Source organism: Clinocottus analis, unplaced genomic scaffold (genome assembly GCF_023055335.1).
Source record: "Clinocottus analis isolate CAN_PGR_092001 unplaced genomic scaffold, fCliAna1.0.p SCAF_11, whole genome shotgun sequence".
In the NCBI taxonomy this organism is placed as follows: Eukaryota; Metazoa; Chordata; class Actinopteri; order Perciformes; family Cottidae; genus Clinocottus; species Clinocottus analis.
Window position 1 is genome coordinate 11,772,766 of NW_027175832.1, and position 11,098 is coordinate 11,783,863.

The 11,098-nt window shown below is 40.1% G+C and overlaps 1 protein-coding gene across 1 annotated transcript in view; it reads left to right on the forward strand.

The window, feature by feature from the left end:
• The first annotated feature begins 4,538 nt into the window (after positions 1-4,538).
• Positions 4,539-11,098, forward strand: part of LOC137780668 (protein Niban 1-like) — a 13,271-nt gene continuing 6,711 nt past the window's right edge. The window contains exons 1-6 of the mRNA XM_068568837.1: positions 4,539-4,593; positions 6,544-6,674; positions 6,858-6,995; positions 7,101-7,218; positions 7,569-7,730; positions 10,260-10,375. Coding sequence (XP_068424938.1) covers positions 4,539-4,593; positions 6,544-6,674; positions 6,858-6,995; positions 7,101-7,218; positions 7,569-7,730; positions 10,260-10,375 — 720 coding nt within the window. The remainder of the gene's footprint in view (positions 4,594-6,543; positions 6,675-6,857; positions 6,996-7,100; positions 7,219-7,568; positions 7,731-10,259; positions 10,376-11,098) is intronic.

The following is an 11,098-nucleotide window of genomic DNA, read 5'->3' on the forward strand; positions in this document are numbered from 1 at the left end:
AGCTAAATCCTGACCAACATTTACAAAGAATTCATTACATTTTTGAGCGATATCAAATCAGAATCAGAACCATTGGCAAGTGAGTTTGCACAAACAAGGAATTTGTCCTAGCAGAAGGTGCACAACATTTAACAACAATAACAATGAACATTGAACTATAAAACATTTTTATAGTTCAATGTTTATTGTTATTGTTGTTGATTTTATTTAAAACATAATTATATATATATATATATATATATATATATATATATATATATATATATATATATATATATATATATATATATATTGTGTATATAACAGCTTGTCAAGAGAATTGTCACTATCCAAAAACAGACAGCCCCCACATAAAACAGTCTCTCTACCAAAGACACCAGAGAGCTCTAAAAAAAAAAATGATTTCACCTCATCACTCTCTGACTTCAAAGTGAGATCATTCCAAATTTTGAAGTCATAAAGTCACTATAAATAAAGAGAGATACTCCACCTCCAGATCTATTCCCTCTTACATGGTGAACTCAGTTGTATTTTGGTATTTTAAAGAAGTCTCTTGAGTGCAGAGGCAATAACTGAAAAATAATGCTTAAGTAAAGATAAACAATTAATTAATTTGTCATAATTGCTAGGAAGACTTCTTATATTCAAATGAAAATTAGAGAATGTATTCTGTGGCAGAGAAACACATACATCAACTGAGTTTCATCATAAAATCTATAGAGGTTAGAAAGATCAAATGATGAAAATGTAAATCTGGGTCAACATCAAAATTATAAGATCAAAAGTTGTAAACTTCTGGTCTTCCAGATCAGATGTGTTGTAGATCAGTGATTCTTAACCGTAGGGCCGCCACCTAGAGGGCCGCCAAAACTTTTCGTTTTTTACTTGTGGGCCGCGAGGGCCGTGGGACTGAAGGTCTATCCACTAGACCCTCAGTTACAACAGCTTCCCACCACTTTGTGGCGATAATGGTCCGTGTACGTTTTGGGTCCGTGTACGCTTTGTTCGTTTGTTTTATCGTTCATTCGAAAATACGGAAAAACCACCGTTTCTTCGTTTTCCGTTTCAAACCAAAAACGGGAAAACGGAAAACCACTTCCGTTTTCTGTTTTTGGCGTCTGAAACCAAAAACAAAAAAAGAGAGACGATTATTTTCATGTCAAAATAAAAGCCAGTAATATATTTTATTATTTACGATCTTTTAATTCTCATTTACAGTCTTATATGAAGCAAACACATCACAGAGTAACCTTAGAAGAACATTAATTAATACATATGAATAAATAACATGTTGGTTACTAAAACATTTACATCAGCTGGTCATAAGCCTTTTTTAGCTCAGAGCAACAGGTCATGCCTAAGGAAAAGGAAGTTAATCAGGAGAGACATGGTTACATTGGTACTGGTTAGGGGACGTGCATGAGCAGATCTTACCCTGTGAAGAGTTTAAGTTAACCACACCAAAAAGATAGACCAAGGAGTTGAGATAATAGACCAAGAAATCAGCAGAGGCCAGATAGACCAGAGTGCAGCAGAGGTCACAATAGACCAGGAATTCAGCAGAGTTCACGAGAGACCAGGAAAACAGCAGAGGTCACGAAAGACCAGGAAATCAGCGGAGGTCACGATAGACCAGGAAATCAGCGGAGGTCACGATAGACCAGGAAATCAGCAGAGGTCACGATAGACCAGGAAATCTGCAGAGTTCACGAGAGACCAGGAAAACAGCAGAGGTCACGAAAGACCAGGAAATCAGCGGCGGTCACGATAGACCAGGAAATCAGCAGAGGTCACGATAAACCAGAATTCCGCAGAGGTCACGATAGACCAAGAAATCAGGAGAGGTCACGATAGACCAGGCAATCAGCAGAGGTCACGATAGACCCGGAAATCAGCAGGGGTCACGATAGACCAGGACACAGCAGAGGTCAAGATAGACCAGGACACAGCAGAGGTCACGATAGACCAGGAAACAGCAGAGGTCACGGTAGACCAGGAACAGCAGAGGTCATGATAGACCAGGAAATCAGCGGGGAAATACCAGCCTTAGTCTTAGGAACCTCCTTCAACCGGAGATAACCAATCCTGTGCCGTGAGAAAAGGACCCGTCCCTGCCGGACATAAAACACCACCACCTTGATGCTTGATGCTTGACTTACCAGATATTATGGTTTCAATGATCTTTGCTTCAGCATTATGGTGTTGAGGTTGGGCCGGAGTATGACGTGAACGCCGATGAGGACCAACGTCCCAACCCTGCAAAAATGGTGGCTGGGGTGCCTTGGTTGGCCGAGGAACTCGCAGCACCTATTCTAAACGAATGCTGTGGTGATAAAATTGCGTCTGATGGGGATTAACTTGACATTATGGTGAAATGCGGTTTTAGTTAAAGGACAAAGCCCTGGGGTGAGAAATAACGGGGAAGTAGGCCAGTCGTAGGTCTCACCCGGAGATACTTTAGCATGGAGCCGAGAGCCAGTCGAGCCCACCAATAGAAACTCCTGTCTCATTCAGCAGCGCATGCCCCGCCCACTACGTCCACAACTCAACTTGTAACTTTTTGGATTTTTTTTGAGAGCACAGGCTTTTTTTGAGAGCGCAGGTTGGTTTTTTTGAGCACAGGTTTTTTTTTTGAGAGCACAGGTTGGTTTTTTTAGAGCGCAGGGTTTTTTTTTTTGAGAGCACAGGTTTTTTTGGAGCGCACATTTTAGTTTGAAGAGCATTTTCTTTTTTTGCGAGCATTTTTTAAATTTTTTTAGAGCAATTTTTTTTGGGAGATTTTTTTTTTATTGAGAGCAAAGATTTAGAGATAATTTACTTACACACAAGAAATGTGCTTGGGTAAAAAAAAAACACAAATCTACCTTCATACCATCCTGGACTTGTACACCTCCAGAGTCAGGAAGCCGACTGGAAAGATCACTGCAGACCCTCACACCCTGGACACAATCTGTTCCAACTCCTCTCCTGTGGCAGGCGCTACAGGGCACTTTACGCCAAAACGACACAGGAACAGCTTCTTCCCACTGGCTGTCAGTCTGTTGAACAACTGAACAATTTACTTGTCACTTACACCTGCACTATCTGCACTTTCAGTACTACTGTTTACTGTTTTCTAATGTCTTATTTTTCATGGCTGTTCATGGCTATTAAAGCTGATTCTGATTCTGATTCTGATCAGTAGGTTGGGTGTCACAAGTGTTGGGTTTTGTAGAATTGTAATAGTTTGGGTTGTACAAAATTGGGCTTGTATATGTATAAAATAAATGTTTAATGTGTACATTAAAATACAAGAGGTGGATATAAGAATTAATGAGGAATATTATTATTATTAGGTCACTGTATGTTTTTCATTACTCTATAATGATTCAGGAATACATGGAATGTATTGAAACAAAATGGATACAGTGTTGATCAGGGTCACATGGAGTCTGTACTGGAGAGTGAAGAGGTCATTTACACACAGATCGGGGATTGAGTGTTTACAGGAGAGCATTTGGTTTTAGGAACAAAGGGGACTGGACCACCTGTGTTCTGGGGAATCTTCCTCTGTTCTTATCAGGGACAGGAGGGGGATTTAATTTGCATTTGAACTGCTGCAGAGGTCAAAAGACTTTACATGCATGGGGTTTCTGGAAGATGACTGTAGCTGGGAATATAGAATTAACTATTGCACTGTAAGCTGTAGAACTGAATAACAAATTCCTTCTAGTTCAAATATGTAGTAAACACAGGAGAGTGAGGACTTCAGGTACCGGAAAACAGGAATGTTATGGAGTCATCTTCAAAACCTACGCCAAAGAGAGACTCTGCCCCTGTGTATCTCTTAGCCAACCGCATGCCATAGATTTGAACCAATGAGGTGAATGAGCTCAATGGCCAGAATGTTTAAAATCAGATTGTAGATGCCTGTGCTAGGTTCTTCTGAGCGGAAGCGAGACAGTAACGCTCAGCTAAGAAATGTATACTGTATCACCATTAAACTTTAATTAAAATGTATAATTATATCTCATTGAATTCTGAACCTTTTATCTACGCAAGCACCTGGGAATCTTGGACATTTTTAACATACGTGAGATGGTAACGACAATCCTTCACACTGTGACCTTGTTTCAAATCGCCGTAACAGAGTTTAACTTCTCTTGAGTGTAAAATAGAATAAAAAATCCTTTGTGAAAGTTGAATTGTCAACAGGATGTTTACATAGATACTCATGCTTCCAGTTAGGGAGAATAACACCATGTTGGCAGTTGCCTTTGGTCAAGAAAATTTTTTCCGTGTTAACCAGCAGGTGGCTAAGAGGCTGAGGCACTTGTGTTGATTTTGAAGTTGCTGTTAGATGTTGCTTCAGTACCGCCCAGCTCACCACACACTGACTCACAGAGAACAGAGGAAATGAGTGGAGCAAAAACCTCTTGACACATCAGAGCAGCTCATTCAGTTGCTGTGTGTTGCAGGTCTCCCCGTGTCAGCTGTGTGTGCACATTCAGAGAGCTGAACTAAGCATTTTGCTTGAGAGGAAGGGAAATCGATACATTATGGGAGCATCTTCCTCTGGCTTGTTGGATGAGGCTAAAACCACTCACATCAAAGGTAAAACTTATTTTTGTTCAACAATTGTAATTTGTATTCTGCAGCTTTGGACACTTCTTATTGGGGGGCGTTATATGGTGCTCACATTAACTACCAGGACAGTTAGCAAGTCTCTTGTCATTGCAATAAAAAATATATATATATATATATATATATATATATACACACACACACACACACACACACACACACACACATATATGTTAATCAATACAATTTTTCGTGTTAAAGAGCAAAAGTGTTCAAGTGAAGCTCGATTCTCTTATATATATATATATATATATATATATATATATATATATATATATATATATATATATATATATATATGATTATTATTATTATTATTATTATTATTATTATTATTATTATTGTTATTATTAATTGATCTTAACTTTTTAAACAAGCAAATTAAATACAAATGGTGTGCTGTGAGTGTTGCTTGTCTCATTTCTATGTGTGCATTCCTAAACATGTTATCAGCACAGCACACTCACATCCTGTCACTAATCTTCTACAATGTAAATACTACCATTTCCAACCATTACATTATTATGGGTTGTCTAATCTGTGCGTGTGTGCATGTGTGTGTGGGGAGTGGGTGTGTTTGTGTGTGTGTGTGTGTGTGTGTGTGTGTGTGTGTGTGTGTGTGTGTGTGTGTGTGTGTGTGTGTGTGTGTGTGTGTGTGTGTGTGTAAGACGGCGACAGAGTGACCCAAACAACATGTAATAGTGGCCATACACTGTAAACAAATGATTAACAACTGATTATGACTGATTCACATTCACATTACGTATGATGAGAGTTGGAGAGAAGTTGTTCTTTTGACATTCAAGTGCGGGGTGTGTGTGTATGTGGTAACTGCTCTCGTCCTCTCACCAGTCTCTCAGAGCAGCAGCAGTGGGATGGTTGCCTGTTTTAATTCATTATACCAGAATAACTGATGTGATTAAACCATTTAATGAAAAAGTCTTCCTGGAGTCTTTGAACTCAGACCAGGGCAGTGGTGGGGGTTTACTAAAATCATCTGGCTGATAAACTGTGTTTGTACTGGAAGGAAGTCATCTCAAGATAAAGTTATGTGTGGCAATATTTTCACATCTCCATATCATTTACATATCTTTTGTATTTTTGACAGTATTGAAAATCGTCCCTTTAGGATTTCTAAATGCCCTGGTATAACATATTACCTTGATACAAGCTTTATTGTCATCATATAAAGCGACTATGGCTAACATGTTAGCTAACAGCTTTTTACTTGCACACCCAGCTGACATGTAGAAACATTGGAGTCATACTTGGAGTCTCTTTGGAGTCATATTTGTGTCCCCCTGATTTAACGCTTCTGTTAGCTCTGTTTTGCTCTGACTTGTATGTCTTATCTTTAAATGAATCACAATCATCTCCAAATAGATTGAGTGTATTAAAATATGCAGCAGTTGGCTTGTACCCACACTATGCTACATCCTATGAATGTGACTTGCTCTCCACCAACTCCTGAGAAAGAAGTCTGGCTCTTCAGCAGCCGATGATCAATTTTGTTCAGCAGCTCGTTGCTAACTTTGGCTGGCGGTTGTTTTGTGCTGAACAAGTTATGTACCATTAGTTTATCAGTCCTGAAAACAAAAATCAAGAAAGACGAGCAATGAGAGTGATCCAAAAAGTCACAGGCCATAACATCAAACGATGAGCTGAAAAAAAGGATGTCTCATTATACATTCAATCCTATGTTTAAATGCATATATTGAATTGTGCAGCTTTAATATATGCATTTTCCTCAATAAAGCAAGATCTACCACCCACAGTAACTATGCACCAATAGTTTCTTGCGATAAATGAGTACACTGATACTTCCATTTTCAGATGGCAAGAATATATATTTTTTAAGGGCCAGGCAAATGAATACAGTATACATTAGACTTAACATGTGCATGTTGTGTGTGCATCCAGGAGTAGTCAACAGTACATTCCAGAGCTTCAGTGTGTTTTACCGTCAGCAGTACTCCGCAGCCTACATCTGGCATTTACATCAGGAGGTGGAGCCTCAGAAAGAGGGGAGGGGCTTATTGCTCACACAAGAGGTAAGAGCACCACACCTGTCACTCAATCCATCAAACAACACTCATCAGGCAACAATGGTTTCTCTGTGTTTGTGTGTGTGTGTGTGTGTGTGTGTGTGTGTGTGTGTGTGTGTGTGTGTGTGTGTGTGTGTGTGTGTGCGTGCGTGTGCGTGCATGCGTGCGCGTGCGTGTGTGTGCGCATAGCCTCAGCATGCTCCGGAGGAAGTGCTGTACCAAGGGAGCGTGAAGTTCTCATCCTGGGACGAGCAGGGAAAGAAGTGCAGAGAGAGATACGCTGTCCTGAGAAGAGATTACAGAGTGGAGATACATGAGAACTTTGAGGTAACACTTTGACATAAACACTTGCATAAAGAAAAATGTCATGTTCAGAAAATAAACGATTTGTATGCTAGTGCCGGACAGCGTTGTCTGTGTTTCCATCTGTAGGCCTTTAGTCGTGGATGTGCTGCCAATTTGGTCCTCCAGCCCGCAAGGGGCAGTGTGTTCACCACAGAGGAGGAGTCCAGGGATCACCTGGAGCAAACCTGTGCTGGTATACTTAATGGTATTAACTTATTCCTGTTTTACAACATACATACTGTGTTCAACAATAGCTTTATTTTTTGTTATAGTAGTTTTTTTTATTTTCTCTCTGCGTTTGACACATCCTTGGTTAATTAGCAGTGGGCTGCCCTGTAAGGCGCCCAGAAAGCAGCTGGGGTTTCTAGCTTAGCTCCTAGGCTAGGCTAGAAACTTAGCCTAGCAGCTCAGGGACACTTCGATATGTGACTGGGGCATTGAACCGGCTACCTCAGCTAATTCATGCTTCATAGAAAATTCAGTCAAGCCCACATCTGTAACACTGTCTTGTGCGTGTGTGTGTGTGTGTGTGTGTGTGTGTGTGTGTGTGTTTAGGAGGAAAGAAGGATTCTTTTTCGATGGTACCATCTCCAGATTTGCTTGCTGTGTATCTGCACCTGCCTTATATGGGCCACACCTGCTTCCTGTTCCAACGGGAGGAGGAGCGAGATAACTTCCTGTCTGCACTCAAGATCTGCATTAGACACTGCAACCTTGGTAAAACACTCACATATTTTCTCTCTGCCCACTCTTACACTTAGTTCTTTACCTATTTTGGAAATATGTAGCATATTAAAAATAAAGGGGACAAAAGGAAGTGACATCTTTTGAAAGTTGCAAACTTGATACCGGGACGCTCACCTCATCCAACACCACTTAAAGGTTTGTAAGGTGCTGTAATTTATTGGCAAACAACAGTTGATTATAGTGACACCTTTATAGTGACCAGTTGTAAACAGTGACAGCATGTTACATGTGATTCCCCCAAATATCACTAATTTTTATTATTGCTCATGAATTGATTTAATATACCAGACATGTTATATTTTATGCCAAACAAGGTAAAAGTCCCGCCTCCTGTTTAGTACATTCGGGAGATGGTGCTGATGATATTATTATTAATCAAATAGGCCTCAACACTTTAACAAGTCTGTGACGTTAGATGAGTTTGTATAATATCTTCCTTGCTGGTTGCCTCGTTTTTTTAATTTGTCACTCCTGTGGTGGCAGTTGCCTTAGTGACAGATACAAATATTAAAACTGTTGACTTCCTGTGTGGTTAGCTACGATACAAAGCAAAAAAAAATAAAATACTTAGCGTCATAAGATTGTGAAAACACGACCAGTCATATCTGCACAGCCACTACTTTAGACGCTCAATACAAAAGTTGTGTTAAATGGTTTTCTTTTTTTTCAAATAACACATACTTTGTTGGAACATTAATTCTTTGAGTTAATCAACTGGAGACCAGACTTCCTGTGGTGTCAAAAATAACCAGTTTTATTTTACAAGATAAAATTAAATGCTGGAACTTCCACACACAATTCCCCTCATCTTGTTCTCATCCAAGATCACCCAAGTTTGTTTCTACAATTTCTTAAAACTGAATAAATCAATAAATACTTTTCATAGACGACTATGTAAATGCCTCTGCAGTTCCCCTCACCTCTACAGAGCGTTTCAGCATCTTTCACTAATTGACCCTTCCTAAGATTCCATGAGTCCTGGGATTGTGGTCAGATTGTATTTTTGCATGTGTTGCGTTTGTAGGCATCAATAACTTATTAACTGCTCTAGTGACGTGGCTTTCCAACATGGAAGCCTCTCGTGCCTTCAAGTGGCCTTGCTGAACTCCTCCGTCACACCAGACCAACTCAGTGGAGACGAGTATACTGGCAGCAGAGTGAAAGCAAATGGAGAGCGCCTGCATCTGTCCGTGGGCTGTTGTTCTCTTCCACATTGCTCTGCTAGTAGCATGATTTTTATCCGCATATCCACACTTTAAAATCTGATCCATTCAAAAAGCATCTGGACTGAAACACATCTGTAGAATTTCAGTTGGAATTGCCTTGCAAACTACCTCCAGATAGGGGTTGGAGTCAATTTGCAATGGAGCACATCACATGTTAGTGACATCATAATTTCATGCTGTGTCCTTCCGTTTTTAACTGCACTCGTGTGATTCATACTGATGGTGTTAATGACAAGGAAAGTATTCTCAGCATTAGTGGAGCTTTCTGTTCCTCAAATAATCTCCATTGATTTAGTGAAAAAAGAAAGCCCAAAAGTGTTATGGGGAACAAGACCACGAGAGAAACGATGATGAAATACTAAAAAGAAGAAAAAAAACAGAACATAAAAATGTTGAAAATTAGACATGTGAAACCTACCGGCACTAATCACAGAAACACTCAAACTCATAACTAATAAAGACTTACTGGTAGATCTTTATTGTATTGACAGCCAAAAAGAGTAACATTAGTGAACTCTAACACTTAAGGTAGAGTGTGTACGAGATAGCCAGCAGCAGAGCGATGACAGGAAATGAGGCTGAGAATGACATGCAAGAGACGCCCTCACCCGAAGGCTTAAGATATACTTGCTCTTTCACCACGAGCTGCTTCCATTTATAACTACGTTAAACATTGAGTATAGCCCTGAAACCTAATAAGGCTGGTCTCATCCAGCATTTGTTGTGAAAGCTACAAAAAATAATGCGCCGTAATACGTAGATACCCCACAAAGGATTTCTGTTATCCACAAAATCCTGAATAAGGAAGTATGAAGACCAGTAAAGCACGCAGGCCGGAAGGGAGAAGAGGAGGATGGTGTCCAACATGAAAAGTGAGGAGTAGCTTTTCATGAAATATCATGAAAACCACTTTAAGGAATTGTGCCATAATCCACAGGCCACTAGGGCACCCCCAATACATTGTCAGCAATTCCCTAAAATAGCTGGTCACTGTCATTTTTATCAGACGTTAATCAAGCAGAAAATTTAGGTGGCAGAACATTTATCATTTGGTGCTCTAGTCAAGTAAGTATCTGGGGCAGCAGAACAATGTATGTTGGATTGAGTCAAAATAAACTAGTGTGGGTGTTCTCTGTAATAAAGGAAGATGTCACCCAGTGCACCAGTGTGACTCAGTGATGTGCTTTTAACAGTTTTTAGTTTTTAAGAACAGATATATATTTTACATGTTCGTGAAAAGGAGGATTTAAACCAAACTCTTAACTTCCTGCAGACCCCTGGTGTGATTCATCCTACGAGAGCCAGGCATATATCCGAGCCCTCCGACTCTACCGACAGGACAATGGATGCTATGAATCGTGGGAAATGCTGCTGGGCACAGAGGAGCAAGTCAGCAAACACAAGCAAACACAAACACACACACACTCTCAAGGTTTCCGTTCGTTTTCTTTCTGAGCGGTTTCCCCCCTTGAAAGGGATTGGTTTATTTAATCAGAATTGTTTAATTGCCATGTAAGTTTGTACAGATGAGGAATTTGTCATGGCGGAAGGTGCATCATGTCAGTGATTATAACAATAACAACAACAACAGCAACAATAACAAAGAACATTTAACTATACAAAGTAAAAGTATAATAATTTAGATAAAAACAAGTAAGTGATAAGTAAATAAGTAAGGATGCAGTAAATATAAGTTTAAAATAAAACAATCAATAATAATAATAATAATTAAAAAAATAAAGGTAAAGTGCACGGGATGAGGTTATTTATTTTTTGAAAGTGACAGGTGAAGGGTAAAGTGGCGAGTGACTTTAAATGTGCGGTGTGGAAAGATGTGCAGGGGAGAGAAGGGAGAGAAGGGAAGGTCCTGGGGGAGACAGAGTCAGTCAGTGGGGGACCCGGGCTCTGTTGATGAGCCGGAGTGCTGCTGGGTAGAAACTGTTTGTGTGGCGGGAGGTCTTGGTCTTCATGGACCTCAGCCTCCTGCCAGAGGGAAGGCGAGTGTCCGCTGTGCCTCCTGCATGTTGCCCTGTGGCAGCAACACCAGCCAGGATGAATGAAGCAAACTCACGTGGGGAGTAGAATGATTTGCAGTGGATCTACCTCAGATTC